General features: G+C 42.4%; 1 protein-coding gene across 1 annotated transcript in view; it reads right to left on the bottom strand.

The window, feature by feature from the left end:
- PLB1 (phospholipase B1) overlaps positions 1-25669 on the bottom strand; it is a 128945-nt gene that overhangs the window by 45323 nt on the left and 57953 nt on the right. The window contains exons 21-38 of the mRNA XM_054162299.1: positions 24403-24469; positions 23234-23292; positions 22146-22219; positions 20776-20819; positions 19324-19432; positions 17046-17097; positions 14646-14726; positions 13063-13128; positions 12280-12377; positions 9311-9392; positions 8071-8175; positions 7176-7271; positions 6650-6721; positions 5668-5727; positions 5209-5269; positions 3572-3630; positions 1361-1428; positions 1137-1180 (exon numbers count right to left, since the gene is read on the bottom strand). Of these exons, the coding sequence (XP_054018274.1) occupies positions 1137-1180; positions 1361-1428; positions 3572-3630; positions 5209-5269; positions 5668-5727; positions 6650-6721; positions 7176-7271; positions 8071-8175; positions 9311-9392; positions 12280-12377; positions 13063-13128; positions 14646-14726; positions 17046-17097; positions 19324-19432; positions 20776-20819; positions 22146-22219; positions 23234-23292; positions 24403-24469 (1297 nt within the window). The remainder of the gene's footprint in view (positions 1-1136; positions 1181-1360; positions 1429-3571; positions 3631-5208; positions 5270-5667; positions 5728-6649; positions 6722-7175; positions 7272-8070; positions 8176-9310; positions 9393-12279; positions 12378-13062; positions 13129-14645; positions 14727-17045; positions 17098-19323; positions 19433-20775; positions 20820-22145; positions 22220-23233; positions 23293-24402; positions 24470-25669) is intronic.

Here is a 25669-nt window from a genome sequence, read left to right as displayed (position 1 = left end):
CTAGCACACACCAGAGCTGTCACAGCTCTGCTCTGACAGCCCAGCACAGCTGCTGCAGCCTCCAGTCAACTAGATGCATCCACCGAGCAGTAGCAATAGGGATCAGCTGCCGGCAGCAGCTTAGACAGCAGAATACTTGCTGTGTCCTGCACTGTCACCACTGGATAAAATGAGCACAACTGGGGACTACTGTGTGCAGTTATCTCTCATGTTGTAGTGATTAAAGCCCAACCCAAAAGCCAGTCATTCGATGGCAACTTCGTGAAGCAAACCCGAAGGAGGCTTCAGCTCAGCAGGAGCTTGTTTTCAGCTAGAGGATGAATCTGCTTTACAGCTGTGCAAAATCTCACACTACTGACAAATATGAAGAAGAAAGCCTCAGATGCATGGCTCTGATGAAATCCCACCACAGTGTCCATTACCTTCAGAGCAGCTTCCAAAAGGAAGTTGACAGCTGTGAAAATGGTCACAGTATAACCTGTACATGCTACTTTAATCTGAAGCACTGAGTTTAACCACATTTTAATGAAGACTTTGTCAAATGTGACAGCATCCAGTGAGTGAGTTGCTTCTTCTGATTATATTCATATTACATTCTATTCGTAATGATGGGTAACACACAGAAGGACTGGCCCTCTTCAGAGGGAAGTTTATTGTTACAGCTGATCCAAGTTGTAATTTGAGTGGTTTGACATTAACAATAGACTGAGCTATGAGAAGTTGCATGTTTCAGTGAAGAGAAAGAAAATAATTCTTCCCTTTGGATTGCAAGTATGGGCAGTCAGCTTTATTTACCAGAGAGGTCTGCTGTGTGCAAACATCTGGTTTTGGAAAAAGTGGAGTAGATATTAAAGGCAAATGTTAATTCCATCACAAGTATGGATATAGCAATCTTATTTAGAAATAACACTCCACAGAGCTTTGAAAGAAGAGGGGAAAGAGAGGGGGGGAATTTCTGCCTGTTTCTCATGTTCACTGCTGAAGGCAACTTTTTATTAGTCCTACAATACTGTTTTTTCTTGTTGCTTACTTAAAGCAGCTTTGAGATGCTTAAGAGCTTTCTGTAAACATATCAGAAATCAGCCTATTCCCCCTCTTCAGTCTTGCCAATTAGATTTAGCAAAGCATTTACTTACTAGGTAGAGTTGTCACATTCTCTAATGATGCATCTCCTCCAATACTAAAATGAGAAAGAAAAATCCCAGTCACTCATCCCTTAGCTGGATACAGACAATGAGCCAAGTGCAAAACTACCACATATCAGCTTTCTGAAGCTGAAAGCCCCAAAACACATGAAAGAGAAGAATATTCTCTGCAGGAGAGAACACACATCTCTTCATCCCCTCGACTGAAGACTCACCTCCAGGACAGTCCCCGGTATGCGGTGTTCAAATCCAGGAGATTATCTGAGGCAATTGCTGTGCCGGCCTAGACATTATTTTTCATTAATCAAATTAAATCAAAACACAATAACCAGTACAATAGTAATTCATACACAATAATTTTATTTCCTTTCAAACCCATCTCTTTGAAGGCTTTAGAAAGCATCTGGCTTTCCCCTACCCTTCTTACTGAAGAATATACATTATTAAGCATTAAGAAACATGAATACCTTTCGTAATTATTTACACACATGATATTGTATATGACACACAAAATATATGATGGAGCCATGGAACAAAGGTTTTGTTTTCATGGGTCTAGATTAGCTGAGTAACTAATTTAGGGTTGCATTGTTGAGAAGGATGAAAACATCTCAAACACACAAAAGCTTACTAATTATGAAAACTGAGCTATATGAACTCAACAGAAACAAACAAGTGTTTCAGAAGGAAGCACCATAATACCTTTATATCCATTTGAAAAGTATTGTGCTAAGAGACTTAGTAGTACAACTGCAAGGAGGAAAGCACTCTCTACACTTAGCCTGAAGAAAGAGGCGAGCTTGCAAACACCTCCTCCCCCCTTCACTAAAACACTACCAGAATTGAGAAGCAAAGTGTCTGCCAGCTATGTTACTATAGTTTCATGCTAAATTAGGGTACAGGGTAGTACTTCAGAACAGCACAGAGCTGCTACCTCAGATTAAACCACAACACTACATTTGCTTCTATGTATAAGCTTTACTGAATTTATTCAGCATAACTATGCATGGGTCACATGAAGCTCTGAGACAGCAATGCTCCACTGTGCTTTCTATGACAGCAGATCTTGTTCTCAGTTTCTACAGACTACACTTAGAAACAGAAATGTCTGCAGGGTCCTGGACATTATAATATGGCAACCAGAGCTATACACAGGCTATCTTTTATTTGTCGATACTGCAGGCTTTCATACACATGCCTCTATTGCAGTAGCCTCCTGCATGTAGGAGTTTCAGCAACATGCCTGCTGGAGAGTTGTAAAGGCTTCATGGTTTGTGCACTCAATGTCTTTGTCATCAAGGCTCAGACTCAGAGAAACCTATGTTCCAATTATGTCTTTCTACCCAGTGTTCTGTGTTTCCTTTCAGCTGGCTGTAGAATTACAGTCTTTGACCAGTATGAACACTCTAGGCAGAAAGACATAATTAGAATATAGGATGTCTGGATCTTGGGACATACTACTTCTAGACTACCAAAGGAAATCATAGCCAGCAAGAACTACTCCTGAATGAGGAAATACTGTGATAGAATAGAATAGAATAAACCAGGTTGGAAGAGACCTTCAAGATCATTGTGTCCAACCTATCATCCACCACCACCTAATCAACTAAACCATGCAACAAAGCACCCTATCAAGTCTCCTCCTGAACACCTTCAATGATGGTGACTCCACCACCTCCCTGGGCAGCACATTCCAATGGGCAATCACTCTCTCTGTGTAGAACATCTTCCTAACCTCCAGCCTAAACCTCCCCTCCACAGCTTAAATCTGTGTCCTCTTGTTCTGGTGCTGGTTGCCTGGGAGAAGAGACCAACCCCCCACCTGTCTACAACCTCCCTTTAGGGAGATGTAGAGAGCAATAAGGTCTCCCCTGAGCCTCCTCTTCTCCAGGGTAAATAAGCCATAACTTAAGACAGGCACACAAAAAAGACTAAGTATACTCTGAAATGGATAAAGTCAGAGGGCTCTCACCCCTGCACATCCTTATCTCATTAATGCTAGAATGAATAAGATGTTGTTATCCCACTTAGTCACACTCTGTTGCTGAAAGAGCTGAGTCAAAAGAATAGGTTCACCAGTCTGCTCCTCTTCAGAAAAACTTTGAAAGTACTCTAAGGCTTCTATTATGTCCCATTAGTTTCAGCAGCACCTGATCTCTTCTGTCTCAAATTCAGCAGATATTTAAACATCTCTTTAAAGGATTTGCCTGTGTTTTTGCCTGAGTTCAAAAGCATGTGAATACATGCGTGGGGGGAACAGAGTGCTGAAGAACTGACACCTTCTTACTTGTTCTAGCTGCTATATCTATTCTCATCCAAAAATGATTAGATCTTTGCTTCTAGGTACAACAGCTATTTCCCCTTCACTGGAGCAGGCACATGTTTGTAGTTTTACCAAGAGAATATTAAAAACTCTATCATCTTACCGTTAAAGAATCCCCAAGGGCTGCTATAATTTTCACATCAGCTGGCTTTAGGGAATGCACTGCAGTGGAAAGAGACACAGTTAAACTGGAACAGGAAACAGCTATTCTTTTTCACCATTGTACAGGTGAAACGTGCTATTGCTCATTCTGATGTGCAGATATAATCATAGAATCAATAAGGTTGGAAAAGACCTCAAAGATCATCAAGTCCAATCTGTCACCCAACACCTCATGACTAAGCAAGCCATGGCTTCAAGTGCCGCATCCAATCCCTTCCTGAACATCTCCAGGGATGGTGACTCCACCACCTCCCTGGGCAGCACATTCCAATGGCAAGTAACTCTTTCCATGAAGAACTTTCTGCCCTGCAACTATTGAGTCAAGTTTCTGAAGGCTCTTTAAAAGTTTGAATTTCTAGGTATTGGTGTTCACCAAAGGAATAGATGGACTTACAGCACATTGTTAGGCCATGCAAAAGCTAATCCTCAGGCTTAGGGGTATGGGAGGATGGAGAATATCAAACTTGTCAGTTCATTATAATAACTGTAAGCCTAGAGACTTTCATAACATCCTGTGATCCTGTGAATAGATGCCCCAATTTGGTACAGAGTAGGAGTGTGCACATGGACAGTTATGATAGAGTAGTTTACAGCTGATGAGATTACACTCTGGTCTACTCCACAGTATTTTTTTCTTCCCTGTGCCTGTGGTGTAAGACACCATATGACAGAATCATAGAATCAATAAGGTAGGAATAGACCTCAGAAATCATCAAGTCCAATCTGTCACCCAACACCTCACAACTAACTAAACCCCTCTTGAACGCCTCCAGGGACAGTGACTCTACCACCTCCTTGGGCAGCACATTCCAATGGCAAATTATTCTTTCTGTGAAGAACTTTCTCCTCACCTCAAGCCTAAACTTCCCCTGGCACAGCTTGAGACTGTGTCCTCTGGTTCTGGTGCTGGTTGCCTGGGAGAAGAGACCAACCCCCACCTGTCTACAACCTCCCTTCAGGTAGTTGATTTTGAAATCCCCAGATGATGAAAGAGGAGCTTTTACAGCTCATCTCATGTGCTTGTAGCAGTTGCATTTGTGTATTTTTTAATGTCACAATGGCTAACACTGCTACTGAAAAGACAGAAGAGCAAGGAGTAAATAACAGTAAGTTGCTGGCAATATCCAGCGCCATAATGGAGGTTAAACAATTTAGTATCAGGCAAATCACAAACACTATATCAAAGATGTAAGAAGGCAGAAAGAAAGGCTAAAAAGACAACAACATGAAGTTATTTGAAAAGCTGAATGCAGCTATGTTCTAGACTAACATGCATGAACCTATGATTTTCAGTTTTCTTTCCCAAGATTTAGGTGTCATCACTTAAAGGCTATGACAGCACGTGAATTTAGGGTTTATCATGAGATATTTGGAAGTTCTTCACTAAAAATGAGCTAAGTGGAGCTCCTCAGTCAGAATGTGCAATCATATGGCATAACTAAGCAGCTGCTGAAAAACATGACATTTTTCTGAGTAGTAATTTTTACAGTCCAGGAATCATTTCAGCAAAAACAACATCTCATTTTGAAGCAAAGTTGACAATAATTCAGCTTCTTAACATAAAGCAGGCAAGGATACCTGAAGTTGCAGGAGGGGAGGACGGAGACCTGTCTTCACATAGCAGCTGGCTTCCATAATTCTAAAAAGAAGAAAGCTGAATAGCATTTGGCTAGCAAACACAGTCAGTAGTAATTGCAATCTTCTAGAGGGCAAGTGGATAAGCCAGAGCCTGTTTAGCATGTAATTAACCAGACAGGTCTTAGCTGCTCAATTCAATAGTCATATTCAGTACTGCCCAGATTAGAGTAGCCTCCTGTACTGGTAAACATGCTGTCTGGGCATGTGTTCTTACAGGTGTTTCTAGATGCATTTTGCCTAACTCAGGGAGTGCTTTCCAATTCTGTGCCATGTACTTAGCCTCCCAAACTTCTTTGGCCAAAGACTGATTTCACCTGTGGTGCAGAGCGTGACTCATATGGTTACCATACAGGAACAGATGCAGCAGAGTAACAGTGGGATGGTGATGTTGACACTTACTAGAGTTCGGCTGGGGTATGTGTAATTACTGTTCTTATATGTCCTCAGGAATGGCTCAGTCTACAAAACAAGGCAATATGAGTCAATGCAAAGCATCAGAAGAATATATGGAAATTTTCATTCCCCAGCCTTTGGCTCTCAGATGTCTGCAGATGATTAGCAGCTTGACGCAAATGAATTCCAGGGATTAAAAACGAAAAGCTGTGCCCTTTTAAAACCCCAGACAGTATCAGTGTAAACCTGGGACAATACTTTTTACACAGCCAGAATTCACAGAACGTGCCCAGAGCCCTACTGTGTGTGATTAACAAGAAGCTTGTGGTCCCACTGAAGAGCAGACCCAAAGACCTCTGCAGAGCTGTGCTGGCTGGTGTCACTGTTGCTTTGTTTCCTTCACTGAAGCTGTCATTCAGTGTGAATGTTCCTGACTGGGTAAGCTAAAAATCCTTTTCTTCTGCCTCTGCTAACCATGACATGCGACTGTCAGGCAGCTAACTACTAGGACAGCCTTGCCCTCCATCTCGTGGGGGAGTGCTCATATTACTGCTGGTGGCAGTGTCATGAACTGTGTGGGGAAAAGCCAGACTCTCCTCACCAAGACAGCCCTCCAGGCAAATAGAATAGAATAGAATAGAATAGAATAGAATAGAATAGAATAGAATAGAATAGAATAGAATAGAATAGAATAGAATAGACCAGACCAGGTTGGAAAAGACCTTTGAAATCATTGAGTGCAACCTATCACCCAACACCATCTAATCAACTAAACCATGGCACCAAGTGCCCCAGCCAGTCTCTTCCTAAACACCTCCAGTGAGGGTGACTCCACCACCTCCCTGGGCAGACCATTCCAATGGCAAATCACTCTTTCTGTGAAGAATTTCTTCCTAACATCCAGCCTAAACCTCCCCTGGGAAGGCTCAGGGAGACTCCCAACCACTCATAGCACCTCCACATAAATACAGACACCCTTGTAACTTACTTCACTTGGACATTTGAGAACAATCTCATCTTCCATTTGCTGATTATCTGTCTTCTCTCCTAAAGGTTCCAGCTGGGGGAAAAATGGGAGGTGCACAGAAGAAAAGTGAATGAGCATCAGAGAGCAATGGGTAATGCCATGCCACCAGCTGCTGGAAACCACCTCTGCAGCACAGCAAGACAACTGCAATGCACTTCACCTGTGCTGGCAGCTGCCTCCACACACTACTTATTTGTGTGCTGAAGAGGATAATTCCCATACAGCATGAACAATGTGTCAGGCAGGCATCATCTCCCTGAGGGAAGTCTCAGCAACCCCAAGATTTAACATAAGTTAAGATTTACTGGTTTGATACGACTGGTTTAACAGTTCAGGTGACCTTTCTTCATGTGATCACTCTTTTCCTTTGTAAACACAAACAAGGCTTCAGAAGAGATACAGCTAGTATCATCCTGAGGCAGAGGATGCTGCCAAGGGCATGATATGAGGGGACAAGGAGTGACAAATATACCCTTCAAAATCTTACCATGTTGTTCCACAAAGCACGTGCAGCCTGGGAATGCGTCTTCTGGCTGAAGTGGAAACAATCTGGGGCAAAATAGGAACGGTCTGGCAACCCCTCCTAGAGAAAAAGATGGGTACTGTGACAGAGGCACAGCAACTAGCTGTGCATAGAGATCTGTCTCTTCCAGAAAGATAGCCCAGCTGACAAGCTGAATTAAAATTGAAGCAGCTGCAGAGGCCTCCAAGGCCAAGAGAATTAAACAAGGCTAGAGAATGCTAGTAACTTGGAACAAAGAAGCTTTCTAATAGAGGATTTCCAAAGTAATATGAAATACAGACCACTAAAACTCTGGAACAGAATACTTGGGCCCAGATACTGATGATATTCCTTATTTCCCTGAGATTCAGACATTACAGTCTTTTGAAGCATACTAAAAGTCATTTACCAAAGTACTGGAAGGGACTTTGTGATGTATGAAGAATAAAAGGTGAGCGCTCCCTGGTGAATCATAGAACGGTCCAGGTTGGAAGGGACCCCCAAAGTTCATCTAGTTCAGCTCCCCCTGCAGTCAGCAGGGACATCCCCAACTAGACCAGGCTGCTCAGAGCCTGATGAGCCTCACCTCTCTGTGCAACCACCCACTTTGAACTTTGTAATACGTGGTTGGTTGATTGCAGTGGAGTCAACTCAGCACCCCAAATCATGACGTCATGGTCTATATTCTTCTTGCCCAATAACTTCAATTTATTCCATAAGCATTTTCTGCAATATCAGATGCTAATTCAACTGCATATAATAATTATTAGGCCAAAGAACTGTTGGTCACATTTACAGACAAAAGAATTTTGAAAAGCCAGTGGAATTGCACCAGGATTTAATGTAGGGTGCTTTTATGGTTGGTTGGTTTGTTTGTTACCTCTGTCCTTGGAATGGTTGCATTCATCAGAAATGGTTGCATAACCACCGTGAAATCATCTGTAGTGTCATACCTGCCGCTCTCCACTAACTGGCGGGTTCTCTCCTAAGGAGTCAAGACAAGTTGTCAGCATTCCCTCTTTTACTTTCAGTACATCAAGCTGCTTAATCCATTTAAACCTCACCCAGACGTTCCCCCCTCCCTTGCACAGAAACACAGACTTGGGCATGGCTTCCATCTCACACCAGGCAGTCAGAGCAGCTATCTTTTCAAGACATCATCCTGGGCGTCTTTGCTGAGAGGCAGCCTGGACAGCCTAACTGACATGGGCAGGCAACCTGCTCAGTAATTAAACTGTCAGAAATATGTTCTTCCAGAACCACCAAAGCATTTTTGGTATGGCTGACATGTCAACAAAGCAGGGCAACAAAGCTGGTGAAGGGTTTGGAGCACAAGCCTTATGAGGAGAGGCTGAGGGAGCTGGGGTTGCTTAGCCTGGAGAGGAGGAGGCTCAGGGCAGACCTTATTGCAGTCTACAACTACCTGAAGGGAGGTTGTAGCCAAGCAGGGACTGGTCTCTTCTCCCAGGCAACCAGCACCAGAACAAGAAGACACAGTCTCAAACTGCACCAGGGGAAGTTTAGGCTGGATGTTAGGAAGAAGTTCTTCACAGAAAGAGTAATTGGCCATTGGGATGTGCTGCCCAGGGAGGTGGTGGAATCACCTTCCCTGGAAGTGTCTAAGAAGAGACTGGATGAGGCACTTGGTGCCATGGTTTAGTTGATTTGATGGTGTTGAGTGTAGTTTGGACTCAATGATCTCAAAGATCTTTTCCAAGCTGGTCTATCCTATCCTATCCTATCCTATCCTACTCTAATGATGCTCAAAGTTTACTCTCAAGTTATCATTTTCTTTGGCTTAATCTGTGATCTGCAACAAAGGAAGTTATCAAAAACCTGCTGTCTGACATACTCTTCCTTCTATTGCTCTTTAACAATTTTTCATCTTCTCTGCTTTGTTGTTTTATAGTGAATCAGAATTGTAAAGAGGCTCTCCAGCCTAACCCCATCTCCCCCTCACCTTTTTTATTAAAAAAGTAAACTTCACAACTATGAATATGCCATAAAATGAGTATGAACTGTCCCCCACCTCCTAATATTAGACCCTCTGTGGTCCCTTAATCAACCGCAGGATGAGATCAAATGCAGCAAATGCCTGCAACAAATGCCACATGCCTTACCTGGTACCTTCTGTTAAAGTAGACCAACTTCTTCAGGTCACTGGAATTTTCCTTGGGGTTTATGACACAAGGACACAGAATCCTGTGGGATGAGAGCACGGTGTTGAGATCTGCACCTCTTTTTGTCTCCCATTCATGAGCTAACAAGCTGCAGGGTTAAAAGCTCTTCGGAGAGTGATTTCTCTGAAAGGTTGCTCAATGGGAGCATTAGCTCTCATTTCTGAGTTTCTATACAGCTCTGATTCTTGAGCAGAAACACACTTGTAGGGATAAAATAATGAACATTCATGAACATAAAGTAAGGAAATGCAAGCAAAATCCGTACTAGATGCCCACAGCAAGGTTTTGGCAGCAGGAGTGACCACTGTGAGGAGAGGCTGGGGCTGCCTGTGGTGGATACAGCTAGTTCCAGCCAGCTTCAAAGAACCAATGACAGGACACAGCTAAGCCTGTCAGCCAAGATGGTGGTACCTCTGTGAATGCCTGTTTAAGAAAAAGCAGAAAACACAATAGGAGGAGAGAACAGTGGGAATGAGGAAGAGGTACTCCATGGCAGAGCAGACACTCTGTTGAACAGAGCATCATGTGGATGAGCCCATATTGGTGCAGGGTCATCTCTGAGGGACACTGACTAGCACACAGAACAGGAACAAGAAGAAAGAAGTAGCTGGGAGATGCCCATGCCTCACTGAGGAAACTGAGGGTGCACTGTGGCATTAACAGTGAGTGAGAGAGAGGTGCTTGATGTGAAGCTGAAGCTGGGAATGAGGGAGGAGAGGTGCTTCAACTGTCAAACTTTTTTGTTAGTTTATTTTCCACTTCCTGAAATAGCAATTATTTCTTCTAATGGACAGTACATTCATTTAAGTTCCCCATTTGTTCTGTCTGCAGTGCTATTGGGTAAGTGATTTCCCTGTGTTTATTTTGACTTATGGGTTTTTCTTGTTCATGTTCTTCTCTGGGTGGGGTGAATGAGCAGCTGTGTAGATGCATGCTGCCAACTGAGGCTCACTTACCACAAAAACTGTTTGTAAGTACACCTGCGAATATGGTTTCCTTCAGCAGAACTATGCCAGCATCCTTCAAGACAGAGTTCACACAAATTCATTCTAACCAATTAAAAGGGTCACAATGTGTAGGATATTACACATGGAGGATGGCAGAGCACCAAAACAGACAGCAAGACTGATGCTGGAATCTTTATCATTAAAGAGACATTCCAAACATAGCCATTTAAAGTTTCTGTGAAGCCATGTTGGCAACCTTTATCTCTCTCTCAGATTTTCTTCCTTTAGCACATGAATCTTTTCTTCTGATGTGCCCTCTTCCTAGGCATGCCTCATTATTACCTGACAAATCCTAATGGGAAAAAGAACTCTTAAAAAAATCCTGTCAAGATCACAGTAAAGCATCTCTGAGAGGTATCTTAGAGAAATACCTCCTGTAGAGATGCTGTTGGTATGAATACACAGATCCCTACCACCTCCAAGCTTGTCTTAATGGAAAACAAGTAACAAGATTTTACTTCTACAGCGCATCCAAATGAAAGGCAACACAACCCTAAGCTGTGCTTTCAGAAGTGTTTCAATAACATAAGCAAGGCAAAATTAAAGAAGACCTGCTTGTAGATTATTTGCTACTCTCAGAAACAAAAAGGCATGCTGTCAATATCAAGAGCCTCCTTCAGGTCCTTCTCCAATTCAGTAGCATGGCATTTATTGTCCCATACAAGTGCCCTGTAAACTGGGCTTGATACCAGACAAGCACATTTTAAATTCAGTGTGGCAGCAGAAATGATGGGAGGAGGTTACAGATATCTTGAGATTATCTAATCATAAAGGCATCACTAATTGTCCTTGTCCAATGATTAAGCTCTTGAGATGCGCACGTAATCTAGCCAGTAACCTTTGTTAAAAAGAAGAACCACAACTGATCAGCAAAAAACCCCATCAGTCTGACTTTAAAAGTTAATTTTCCACTGACAGCCATTAGAGAGACCTTAAATCAGAGTGAGAGGGTTGCATCTATGGTCCTCCTGTAAAAAACAGGACAGGGTTGGTCTTGTCCACCTATTCAGAGAAGCATAGATTTGCTTTTCTGAAACCAAGCAAGTCCTGCCGGATGCATGGCCAGGGGGACATATTGGTCCCTACTCGAGTCACTAGAAGCTCACTGAGGCACAAACCTGCCACCTCAGTGGCAGATTGATGCTGACCTGGCAGGATTGTTGAGCCACAAGGTAAAAGGTAGTGTGAATAAACATCCCAGACCTCTATGTCAGATACTAACAAAAAAGAAACCAATAATCCGCAATGAAATTACAGAGATTGGAAACTACAGAAGCAAGAGGGAGTTTTAAGCCTGCAGGAAGTTAAATGTGTATATAACTCTAATTAATGTGATCAACTAAGAAAAGCCTGTGTCTTAACGTCTTCTCTGGTCTTTACCCAAAGAGTGTGTACAGCTGAGCAATTTCTGCCCTGGCTTGAACTCCACTCAGTGTAAGGGACGAGTGATTAAAATGTCACCTCCACAAAAAGGTAACAGCGGGGCTCAAATGCAGGGAAAGTGACAGGCAGAGAGGTATTTCTAAATGCTGTGTGATTGCCCATTGGAATGGGCTGCCTGGGGAGGTGGTGGAGTCGCCATCATTGGAAGTGTTTAGGAGGAGACTTGATAGGGTGCTTGGTGCCATGGTTTAGTTGATTAGGTGGTGTTGGATGATGGGCTGGACACGATGATCTTGAAGGTCTCTTTGAACCTGGTCTGGTCTATTCTGTTCTATTCTATTCTATTCTACTCTACTCTATTCTACTCTATTCTACTCTGCATATGCATACACAGGGGAAGGTGTTTGGTGGTCTGAAATACAAGAATGTTTTCTGTTTGAGAAAAAAAAGGTTTTCCAAGAAGACCTCGCAGCCTTCCGCAAGCAACAGTGAGAGCTGTGACATAAATCATTATCAAACCTCATAATCAGCTTTGGGCAGGTATTCCTTGAGGCGTGCAGCTCCCGGAGGCTTGCTATGGGAAGAATTGTCACCAGGTTCACAAATGCCCGTGGAACCTGCCAAGAGAATAAGCAAACCCATAGCTAGTGCCCGAAGAACAGAGTGCCATCCTTGCCCCGACGCAGCCACAGCAGACATCAGCTGCTGCCTGCTGATTCAGGCAGCACACATTATTTATAAGAGAGGTGTTCAAAGTACTTTCTCAATAATTAATCCCCCACACATACAATTCTAAATTACAGCACCTGTCTGCTCTGCCTAGTTCTATTTTAACTGCTGAAAAAGATGTCTTCAAAAACAGTGCAGACAAGTCGTTACAGGCCTCAGTGCAGCTCAGACATTTAACTCTTTGAGTACTCTCATCATGCTCAGCCTCATTTAGAGTATCAGAATCTCTCTTTCAATGATGGCCAAAAAAAACAACTTATTTGCAGTATAATGAACGAGCAAAACATTTCCTAGCCATTGAATACCATATATTTGTTCACATCTGTTACAGTGCTTTTTACATTATTTGTCCATAGCACATCAGCTAGAACTGAGCACATCTTTATTCCATCAATAAAATAATACTCCAGACCTTCCTGCCTCTCAAAAAGATTTTCCTGCAAGTAAGCATCTCTGCATACAGCAGTACTCCACAGATGAAAGCAAGGAAAGAAATTCTTCATCAATAATCAGTGACTGCTTTACAAACTGAATGTGATCCCCACATCCACATACTAGAAAAGTTTGGATTACCTCTCTGTGAAGTATGTCCAAAGCTATCTGTATATTGTAGGTGTAATTTTCAGGAGAGAGGCGTACCTGTTGAAGCAAGAGGGTTGAATTTTATTTTCAATTTGCTCAAGCAGAACAGCAGTGACCAGCTAGAGTCACTCATAGCAGCACACAGGTATCTGACTCATGGATCAAGAGTAAGAGAGTCTCAGGCAAAGCTATCTTGTCTCTGCTTTTCTTCTTTCCTGTCACAGCTGTGTCACTTGCAAGAAAAGCTCTAGCAGCCACTGGATGCAAGTGAGTGAGAAAATTCAGGGGGCATTATCAAATATCACAGCATCCTCCACCTCAGGCTTGCTTAGGCTGGTTTTATAAATAACTCACTAACAACTCACTAACAGGGACAATCTTTGGGAGAGATCACTTTGTCTGAAAGTAAGTTTGTTTCTGCTGTGTGGAATATTAGCAACAAGCCTCCCATATGTTCCTTACCTGCCACAAATAATAACTGGTAAAGCTTAGTCTTTTATCTGGGAATGAACTCAATGTATATATATTTGCCTCTCAGTGGTGAAACTCCCCTGCTCCATTTGAGTAGTTTAAACCCTTTAATTTGTATCAAGTGATCCAGCTTTTATTTCTTCACTTGTGGAACTAATCAACAGTCAGCCAAACTTCCTGTGAGAAATACCTGCCTTATTTTCAGACTTATTTTCTTTTAATTTCATTTCAAGCAGAAGTTCATTGAGAGCCCCACTGGCCCACTCCACAAAGCTAAACAGCTTAGTTCCCTAATTTATTTCCTAAATCACAGCTCACCAAGGACACTGTGGTTAGCACTGTTTGTAGCTTTGCAACATGCAGGCAGAGCCATTGTGCTCTTAGGTGTAGACGTGCTATCTCTTTGCCCCTCCCACTTGTGTGTGACTGCTGTTTTGTGTCTGGGTCAGGTGAGGAGAGAGGAATGGTTTGTTTCTCTATCCTTCTTGTACAAGTAGAGCTCAGCTGATTTTTTGTGGTATGAAATTAATCACTCTCTGCTGCTTGTAAGTAAGACTCAAGACTAAGCAAGGAATTTGCTACACCTCCTCTTTACACATACACACCAAAGGCTTCATTAGAGTATATGTGTGTATACCTATATATATATATAATATGCATACATAACATATACTAAGTTATACATGAATATATCATCATGACCTGCAAGTAGAACCATTCCCATAGCACTGAAACTGATAAGTGTGCACCAGGTAAGACTTAGGAGTATGACTGTGCACCAAGGCTTTAAAGATGAGCAAAATCCCTTGACCTTTTATCTACAGGTGAAGTGACTACATAATGGAAAGATATCTTAGTCAACAGTAAAACAAAGTGGCTACAATTATGCAATTTAGGGATGCTCCAAAGATATCATCTCATTTATCATAACTTCAGGTTGAACAACCTGAAGGTCTCAGCACAGTTACATTCCAGAGCTGCACAAGTAATACCTATCTTATTTCAGTCTCACCCACCCAGTTCTACCCTCTCACCCACTGGAATGAACAGAGACCTCATGCCTAGGCTGGCCCAACTCATGCTGCAGGAAGCAGGGGACTTACTGGATTGTTGCAGAATTCACATAGGTCATTTCCTCCTATGAAAAGTGTTATAAGCTTCCAGTCTGTCTGCATATTGATTCTCTGCACACAGGAGGAGATGGAAGTTATTAAACAAACAAAACAAACAAACAAACAAACAAAAAGAAGAGGGGAGAGGCAGACAAAATACTCAACACAGACTGAACAGTTCTCAGGGTACCTGGCTATAGCTCTCTAAGCAACCAGAACAAACATTAATTTGTAGTCATGATTGAGAATGTAAAAGTTAGCATGACCTAGGTAAGGTTCAGAATATTAGTAGGAGCACAAAGAAATGGTTTGCTTCGGAAAACTATTGCTCAAAATCCATCTGTGCATTTCTCTGGGTAATATCTTGTGTATGCACTAAGTGACACCTCCTGCAGTTCTAGGAATGTATCTTCGTTGCAAAAATGATGGTATATGTTTCACTGTGTCATGAGTAATGCTGCTGGAAAACCCTGGAGGGCAATATATTTCACTCTTGCTGTGAGGGAAACTGGAAAACATAGAGGGGCAATATTAACACTATCTAACAATACCGGTAAAAAATTATAGCACCTCTTCCTCTGGAAGAATTTTGTAAAAGCCTAGACAATGCAAAGTAATTATGCCCTAGTAAACACACACCTTCTTAGCTTTGAGGAAAAGCCCCAATGTGCTCAGTACCACGTTGCTCATTTACTCAACAACCTAATGCTTTAATTTCTGTGCAAAACACCACTAAGATACTCCAAAGATGCACTGTGTCCAGTTCTGGGCCCCTCAATTTAAGAAGGACATTGAGACTCTTGAACATGTCCAGAGAAGGGCAACAAGGCTGGGGAGAGGCCTCAAGCATAAGCCCTACAAGGAGAAGCTGAGGGAGCTGGGGTTGTTTAGCCTGGAGAAGAGGAGGCTCAGGGGAGACCTTATTGCTCTCTACAACTACCTGAAGGGAGGTTGTAGCCAGGAGGGGGTTGGTCTCTTCTCCCAGGCAACCAGCACCACAACAAGAGGACACAGTCTCAAGGTGTGCCAGGGAGGTTTAGGCTTGAGGTGAGGAGAAAGTTCTTCACAGAGAGAGTTGTTGAACATTGTAATGTGCTGCCTAGGGAGGTGATGGAGGCACCTTTCTTGGAGGTGTTCAAGAGGGGATTGAACATGGCACTTGGTGTAAGGGTTTATTAGTCATGAGGTGTTGGGTGACAGGTTGGACTTGATGATCATTGAGGTCTTTTCCAACCTTATTGATTCTATGATTCTATGACTATGAAAAGTAGGAATAGTATATCAGCCTCAAGTGGTGTACAGACATCTCTGTCTTCAAAGGCAGAATACAACATATCCCAGCTGGTAAACACACTGTTCAGTAGTCAAAGATATATAGTCTTTAATATGAATACCCTTTCTAGTTAGAAAGAAGCTTAATAGTTAAATAGAAGCTATTTGCATTCATTCCTGTTATGTGATGTTTTGAAGATGACCAATATGACAAAATAGTACTTAGAAGACTTAGTGGTTTCCATGAAAACCATCCAGCTGCTTCACTGTTAGCTGCTAGCCCTTTTAATCTCATGTCAGATACAGCCAGAGTAACAACTTGTGAACCAAAAAGGAAGGTACTGCATATATTTTTGCCAATTTGTATGTTCCAGAGTATTTATAGAAGATATTCATGCAGAGTTATCTGAAAGGCTTTTTGGCTGCTTTCCAAAGGCACAGTTGGAAAGCCAAAACAACGTCGCGTATCTTAGGCCACTGATTGCATAGCACCTTTGTCAAATTACGAACAGCAAACATTGAAAGCAGTAGGTTGAGGTGAAAATTATGCAAGCAATCCTCATCCTAGTATTTGTTTTACAGACCATTAATCAAATATTTCCTAACAACAAATGTGTAAGTAAAAAAAACCTGCTGAGCAGGTGGAAACATGGGACTAAATTGCTTTTAAAGAAAACAAGCCCTTTCCTCACTTCACATGTTCAGTCCACATGATTTACCACCTGGAACGCTTGCCCTTAACATCCCAGCATGTATTCTTACTGCTGGAAAAACCATGTGCTTACAAGACAGCTGCATGTATCACAGCAAAATCCTAGCAGAGAAAAACAAATTGTGATCTTACAGGACGATGCAGACTGGGAGGGAAAGCAACAGCACTTGTAGTAAAATTAGAAGACTACAGTTATCTGTGTTTGATAGTAACCATCACATGCTGGTATAAATTATATAAGACAAAGCTATAAATTCTTTCATACTGACTCACACTGCACTGGGGAATATTACATGTTACACTGCTGTATCCACAGCTTTAATGTTTGGCATCTGCTGTTGGTCTGCCAGAAAAACTCACGTTGCCACACAACTTCATCTTTCTGAAAGCACTAATAACAAACTCACAGTATCATTCTTCATTAGTTCCACTAGTCTTCTAGCCTGGGCAGGAACATGCCTAAAAGGAAAAATGAAATCAAAGAAGTAAACTAATAAAAATTAATAAGGAATCCTTCACAGAGCAGAAATCTAAGAGGAAAGCTGATGAATGGGCATCACTCGCATAGTGACCAAAAAAACCCTGGGGAAGTCCAGTTTTCATTGAATGAGAGGTATGATACTTCAACAAAAAAAAAGATGCATTTTGAAACAATGGCAGGGAGGAAGGGGAGGGAAATGAGAAAACAATTAGCAACCCATCTGAAACCAGGACAGCATCTAACAGAGCACTTGATCACTTTTTGCAAGCATACTTCTACAAACCATATCGAAAGTACACTGTGCACTAAAGTAAACACACTCTACTCCTTCCCAACATCAGACAGATGCTATTGATACAAAAATGCCATTGAAGCTTTTGTGCATGCATCAGTGTTATTACATGGCCTCAAGCCACTGATGTATGTCTCCTGAGATCTGTTCTCAAGAGAAAAAGATAGCATACAAATTTCACTGAAGACTGAGCATAGCGGTCTCTAGGTAATTCCCAGTTCTGCCGCAGACTGACCATAAGCAATTCAGTTTTCTCTTAGCGTCTCTACATGAACTTCTGGTTCTACAGACAAGAGGTTTTAAATACACCTTATATAAAATAAGGCTCCCCCCTCCCCGTGCTTCACAATAGGGATGTGAAGCTTTCTGAGTAGTGCTTGTAAAGCGCTTTGGTCCTTCTTGGTTGAAAATGCTAGAGAAACTGTTGCTGTGGCTGCTAATTTATTTGACATGTATTAAAGACATTGCAAAGTCCCCATTACATTTCTTGGCCCTCTGTCATGGTAGGGCCAAATGGCCCCAGCACAAACCCGGATAGACTCTTATGTGTCTAGACATGCTCCCCCTCTCTCCTCTCCTTCCTGCAGAAAGTCAGGGTAACACAGGAAAAGGAACAAAGGGGACAGGACCATGCGTGTCTGGTAAACAACTCTTCTTCCAGGGTAAGGGCACATTTACTGGACATGCCTTTTATGGCCACAGCCTGGCAGAACCCCTTTTCATCGGGTAGCTGTGCACTGGCTTCAGTTGCCCTATTGGTCCAATTGAATCTCAGGCAAGATATTTACACAGCCCTATTTCTAGTTGCCTTGCCTTGCCTTGCTTGAATCTGCTTGGACCTATCTGGCTTGAAGTTGCCTCGAGTTGCCCCTGCTACAAGTTGCCCACTCCAGAGCCTGGGATAAAGCCACAAGACTACACACTGCAAGCTAGAGAAGCCACGAACCTTGGAGCTGGAGCCAAGCCTTGCTTCCCCTAGCAACCAGAATTTTGCCGTGCCTCAGTTTACCCAGGACAAAGCAAGCGCCTGTCATGAAGAGCACGTCGCACAGCCTGCTGTCCTGCTGGAGCCAGACCAGCCATCGACAACTGCGCGGCATCTCTTGCTGGCAACCTGCCGCGCCAGCACCGCATGAGAGCCCCCCGAAGCCTCAACAGCCAATACACAGCAGCAGCACTCCCCACTTGGCTGAAATCAACTGTGAGCAATTAATTCATTGCCTCTTCTCCATATCAGTTCTTATTGAGTCTCCCCCCTGCTGTGGTTGAGCACCTTGAGTACTGTGTCCAGTTTGGGCCCCTCAATTTAAGAAGGACATTGAGACTCTTGTCCAGAGAAGGGCAACGAGGCTGGGGAGAGACCTCGAGCACAGGCCCTACAAGGAGAGGCTAAGGGAGCTGGGGTTGCTTAGCCTGGAGAAGAGGAGGCTCAGGGGAGACCTTATTGCTCAGTGTTGGGTGACAGGTTGGGCTTGATGATCTTTGAGGTCTTTTCCAATCTTATCAATTCTATGATTTCACTCCTGGGGATTCTCTCTTCCCCTGTTATTTCCTCCCAGTTTGCGTAAAAGTGTTAAAGTTGTTATATTTGCCTAAATACTCTACATTCCCACTGTAAATAGATATTCTAACTGTACAGTGAACCTATTTAATATGTTTTGGCAATTTTTCATATTAATAAAAAGTTATTAATATTGTTATTAATTTCCATATTTGCCATGTTGTTTATAAATTAAATACATTTCCATAACAGCCTCACACTAGAGAAAAGCAAAAGAAACATATTTGGGCTTGCCTATCAGCCTTCTTGCACTCCTGCCAAAGGCCAGGGTTTGGGCCTTGTTTAGCTAGAACTGATTTTTCAAGAAAAAAAATTAACTTTCTATTAAAATTAAAGGCATTTTTCTCTTACTCTGCACGATCCCCTGCCACAGCTTGATTGAGAGCAGCATTATCTGTAGTCTCCTTTCCAGTGCCAATAGAATACCCTATCAGGGATGGGTTGAACTCACGAAGAATGTCTGCAGAAAAAGACAGCACCCTGAAATGTTGCTCTTAGTAAAGGACCATTAAAAAATCTTTAAGAGATACTTATAAAAAAATTAACCCTTAAATAGAATAAACATGGGGATTTGCTGCCATACAAATAATTTCTTGCCTTCAAGATTTCTGAAATGTACGAATTCTGATACCTCATGAAATATGATCATCTTGGCTAGCAATGCCATTCATTTGAGCAGGGAAGTCATTCTGCCCCTGTACTCAGCACTGGTTAGGCCACATCTTGAGTACTGTGTCCAGTTCTGGGCCCCTCAATTCAAGAAGGACATTGAGACTCTTGAACGTGTCCAGAGAAAGGCAACAAGGCTGGGGAGAGGTCTTGAGCACAAGCCCTATGAGGAGAGGCTGAGGGAGCTGGGGTTGTTTAGCCTGGAGAAGAGGAGGCTCAGGGGAGACCTTATGGCTCTTTACAACTACCTAAAGGGAGGTTGTAACCAGGTGGGGGTTGGTCTCTTCTCCCAGGCAGCCAGCATCAGAACAAGAAGACAGAGTCTCAAACTGCACCAGGGAAGTTTAGGCTTGAGGTGAGGAGAAAGTTCTTCCCAGAAAGAGTAATTGGCCATTGGGATGTGCTGCCCAGGGAGGTGGTGGAGTCCCTGTCCCTGGAGGTGTTCAAGAAGGGATTGAACGTGGCATTTGAAGCCATGGTTTAGTTGTCATGAGGGTTTGGGTGACAGGTTGGACTTCATGATCATTGAGGTCTTTTCCAACCTTATTGATTCTGTGATTCTGCCTGGTAAGTGGGGCCAAGTAGACCCTATGCTCAGGCAGAAGACTCTCATGCTGCCACACTCAGATGGGTTGGAATCAAATCCTTTCCCCAGATGTATTAACCTCAAAGACCTAAGATTCCTTGCTTCATCTTAGTTTACAAACCGGTCTCACAAACACCCAAGATCTAAAGTTCTCTGGCCTCTAAAAGCATGCAAAAATCTGATCTTGTGGCATGATTCTGCTTCCACTCAAAGCAGCTTTCCCATACAGTCAAAATAGTTTCTGTAGGCTATAATCCAAGATCTGTGATTTGTCTGCCCCCCAACACATTTTGGACAGAACTCCAGCCAACAGAGGAATACTGAAAGAGCCAAACCCTAGGAATTATAACATACATAGTTAAGTCATGCACAGAAAATTACAGCCTGGTTGTTATGCAACTTTTACTCAGCACTGGTCATTGAATGCAAAGGAATTGATTCTGTCATGCTACAAATTGTAAATCTATCTTTGTGTCTTCTTTTATAGTAACAGCTGATTTAATAAACACCTCCAGATATCTACCAGTTTTATGGGAAAATGCACTTACTTGCTAGTGTCGTGACAGTGCTTATGTTTTCATTTCCTCCAACACTGTTAAAAACAAAGAGAAAATTGTTTCAAGCTATGCTGGACTTGGTAAAGCAGTGGACTAAGTAAGAGAGCTCCCCCGTACGGGGTTTCTACACATGTGCAGAGTGTTCTCTGGTGACTGTTGGAATCTCTGTGTGCATACCGATACGGTCACGAAGTCACAGACTGTCATAATCACAGCAGCCACATTAAGAGCCCTGTACACTAATTGCCCTTTCAGGTCTCTTACGTATTTTGGCATGTGTTCAAACCTATGTGAAAGAAATGAGAGGGTTTTTTAAGCTGCCATCTCTGCTGTTCTCATCCCTATTAAAATATTTATTACTTCCTTTTTTAATTAACAAATACTTTGTATCCATAACAACCAGTTCTAAAAGCAATGTATTTCAGAGGGATAATTACGCTCAATACCTTTCATGTCCCATTTCACTCAGCTGGAAGAATGCCACTAGATTTTACTTCATGCTGTAGAAAATGCTAGTATACATTTACCCCAGAGATATCAGTAGATTATTATCAAAATATAAAGTGTTAGACTTTGAATACTTCTATAGTATCCCTTTAATATGAAATACAGTACTTCTAAGGACCCTAGTATCTGTTTAAATTTCTTACAGAGCTGCAGTAGTTCAGATGTGTAAATAATGATGAACAGAAGATCAGCCTGACAGGTTTGGTGCTAAGTTATACAGATGCAGAATAACAACTGAACATGACTGTCTCTTCAGAGTGGCTTTTTGTGCTGATTAATAAGATGCGGTAGATATAAAAGTCCGTAGCAACTGGTAATTGATAAACCATTCTTCATGATGTAAACAATGCTGGGAAGGGGTCAAGGAACCAGATACTGTGTATGAAACAGCAACAGCAAGAAAGGGGTGGCACAGGCCACAGCCGGGAAGTGCACACAAGATATAGAAAGAGCAGGAGCAGAAACGCAGAACGCACAAGCAGTGCAATGCTGAGGCGATCCAGAAGTCCCCTTTGCAATAGCTGCAACTGTGAGAGACCATCTTAACAAGGACTCTTTATTTCATCAGAATATCCAGGGCTTATACAGCCATGCCACAAAATACTTTGGCCACTAGTTTAAATGTCTCATTTATCATGAATTAATGTACAAACATGTGCTTCTGTGCAAAATGTGAAGTCAAACTCACTCTCCACAAGCCTCCTGTAGAAAAAACAACTGTACGCATCAAAAGCCAAGATTATTTAGAGGTGTTGGGAGACAGGTTGGACTTGATGATCTCTGAGGTCTTTTCCAACCTTATTGATTCTATGATTCTATGATTTGTTCCCTCCCACTGAGGAAGAATTATTTACCTCCAAGAAACACCTCGGTATTGAGTCAGGACATCAAGAACATCCTGGGGTCTGGATGCTGCCCCATTACCCGCCTGGAAGCAGAAAATGAGTTCACCTTCAGAAAATATTTGCTACAGTAGCTAATTTCCTGAGTGATCCTAGTGAAAATAATTAAAGAGGGTGTTAATGAAGAAAGCTATGCCATCTTCCAAAAAAATAACAGATCCTTGATCTCAAGAGGGTCAAGAACTGAGTGTATTTTAAACCCTCTTCTATCAACTTCTTGATTAGATCAAGTGGGTGAAAAATTGGTTGAGAATGTTCAAAATAGTCACCTAATTCTAAATTTACTTACAGGCCCTGAATGAATAACTCATTAAGTGTTCCACACATTAAAAAGTGCTCTGGTGATTTTCTTGTTTTGTGTCCCCAAGAAAGAAGACTACAAGGAATTAATGTGGTAATATTAGCACAGAAAGCACAAGAAACATGAAGTGTGGTATGAGTAGTGGAGCAGTCATCACTGGTTGGAGAATCACAGCCAGTTTAAGAGCTGTGTTCACACAGTTCCAGGAAGAGTGTTTAAAAGAATTCTCAAGATAAGTTACATGACACACATGATTATTTGTTGCCATTGACTCAGATACTTAGTCAGTATAAATGGACATGGCTTTATAGAGTTTGGTTTTATCTCCTATGTATTTATCATATCGTATGTATACACAAAATTCGTTGCAGAATTTGTTCCTTCTGTTTACACTGCTTGCTGACTGCTTTGAAGGCAAATACCTGGAAGCTGCCTAGAATCAATGAAGAAATGCAACTGTTGCAAGTCCACTCTCGCAGGCCAATTTCATTGCTGCACAATCTAATCTTGAAGCTCTTCCTTATGTGGCACCCTTGTGGACTTTAAATGGCAGCTGTGCACTCAGGTTAAACTCGTGATCTGATTACCCATCAGTCAAGGCAGAATGTGGAAAAGAACACGTGGAAAATGTTTGGCTCAACAGGGTGTAGCTGTTGGTATCCTATTACTTGGGTTAAAAATTCAGAAATGCTTTTTCAATAGTTGCTTTAACAACGGTTATCCAGTGACCTTTACTTACTGTGAGTGAATCTCCGAGGGCGGCGATCACACGAATATCTGCTGGTTTCAAATTGTGAACTAGGAAAGAAAACAAAAGTGTTGTAAGGGAAAGAGGAAAGAAAGGAAACTTCAAATTGCAATTATTTTTCCTTAGAATAAGCACAGAGCAGTGCAAAGGCAGTATTTTAATCCTTATGGTGGTATCAAATGAGATCAATGGACACTAACAGGCATCAAATTATAGAATCATAGAATTAATAAGATTGGAAAAGACCTCAAAGATCATCAAGTCCAACCTGTCACCCACCACCTCATGACTACTAAACCATGGCACCAAGTGCCACGTCCAGTCCCCTCTTGAACACCTCCAGGGATGGTGACTCACTCTGTGAAGAACTTTCTCCTCACCTTGAGCCTAAACCTCCCCTGGCACAGCTTGAGACTGTGTTCTGGTGCTGATTGCCTGCAAAAAGAGACCAACTCCCACCTGGCTACAACCTCCCTTCAGGGAGTTGTAGACAGCAAGGTCTGCCCTGAGCCTCCTCTTCTCCAGGCTAAGCAACCCCAGCTCCCTCAGCCTCTCCTCACAGGCCTGTGCTCCAAACCCCTCCCCAGTCTCATTGCCCTTCTCTGGACACGTTCAAGTGTCTCAATGAGAAATGATTCTTGGTACTATAGATTGGGCATTATCTACAGCAACAAAGGAGGCAGTAAGATTTCAGTCTTGGATTAGTGCTTTCTCTGATTCCTCTTAACCAGTGGCAATGACTGAAAAGGAGGCAGAGCTCTGGTGTCAGCATGGAGTCAAAATTTTGGGACCATTGCGACTTCTGAGGGAAGACAAAACCCACCTGGTGATAGATTCCACATGCCTTTTACAGCCTAGACTGCACTGACAAGACCCCTATTCCATTCATGCAGCGTTTCACACCCTCTGAAACTGAAGTACCCTACTACCTCCTGTCTTTTCCACCATACCTTCCTTGTACATGGAAGCTGCAGTTGCATAAACTTTCCCCATCCTTGAGGAAGAGCTTGCATATTGCTATACAACTGCTTATGTTGTTCCAAAAAGATCTTTAAAGCTGCAGCAGAGTGCACTCCTTCAAAGAAAAGTACACCTTTCCTCACTAACCTCAGTTCCTGTTCCTTTCTGTAGCTCTACAATAAGATCACATAGGACAATACCTGAAACTGGAATGGTATCAGAGGGATCCCGGTCAAAACAGGGAATATTTGTTCCATAACTTCTCTCCTGCAAAGACAGATAAGTCAAGACTTCTCATCTGACTCTGGTCATAATAAAGCATTTATGTCTCAGAGCATTAGATTAACAGATCTCTCACATACTTTGTATACATCTACCAAACTCAACCTGTCCTCAGGCTGCACCTACAACTGCCCTTTGAAGGCAGACACAAGCTGTCTGCTCAGAAGTTGCATGGCCATGTAAGTGCAGTACAGCTCTTGCCTGCCAGTGGGGCCAGCTGTCTCATACTCTACGCCATGCTCTGTTCAGCTATGCAACATTTTGTGCACCTATCCCTGCAATATCCCAGCACAAAACCATACCTTTGTCATCAAGCTGTGAGCCTGCCTTCTCCTCTACATGCAGCCAGGGATTTGCCTTCCTGACTCTTTTGGTTAGCATCCTACTGATGGAAATACTCCCAAATTCTACTGTTAGTGAAGGGTGGTTGCCACTATGCCAGAGCAGACCATCACACAAGACCCAGGGTTATGTGTTTGTTCCAAATCTCTCTGCAGAACTCCTGAAGCTGGCTGATTTACCTAAGGAAAAGACCCTTGTGTTTCTTGTCCCATTCCAGCACTTTGGGTTATTATTTAAAATAAAAAAACCCACAAACATAACACAGTTATGTGTCTTCTTGCCTCCTACACCACAGCTACTGACAAAAAACAGAGTAGTTGGTACCATTGCCCCATGTGTGGTGGGTTGAAGGTTCCCCCAGCACTTAAAGGCATAGCCTAAAACTACCACACCATGCACCCTCGGTAACTACAGAACAGGTGGCATTATATTAAAATGAGAGGAGAAACATGTGTTATTATTCCAATGATGTACTGGCCATTATGAGTGCAGATGTGGTCTAGACACTGTTCTGGGTCATGGAAACAGGCATTATCTTGTCCCTCAGTAGCTGCTAGGAAGCACCAAGTTCTGTTCAGAATCAGAGTGCTATAACAACAAAAAAAACCCCACCATAATATGTCTGTTTATCCCCACACATCTAATCTGTAATCACCTCACACACACAAAAACAAAAGAAAAAAAAAGGTAAGAAAATCCATTGTTCTTCAGTTTTCCTATGATGTAAATGAGATTAAACCAGACCCACTCAGTGGTGTCATGCTGATCTGACCTAATTTCTTCTATGGTAGGAATCAATGGTCCCATTTTCCCTGTCTTCTTATCCCAGGGAATTAACGTTTT

The sequence above is a fragment of the Dryobates pubescens genome, chromosome 6 (assembly GCF_014839835.1).
Source record: "Dryobates pubescens isolate bDryPub1 chromosome 6, bDryPub1.pri, whole genome shotgun sequence".
Classification (NCBI taxonomy): domain Eukaryota; kingdom Metazoa; phylum Chordata; class Aves; order Piciformes; family Picidae; genus Dryobates; species Dryobates pubescens.
The sequence above is the reverse complement of the archived record's forward strand: the minus strand, read 5'-3'. Positions and strand labels throughout refer to the sequence as shown.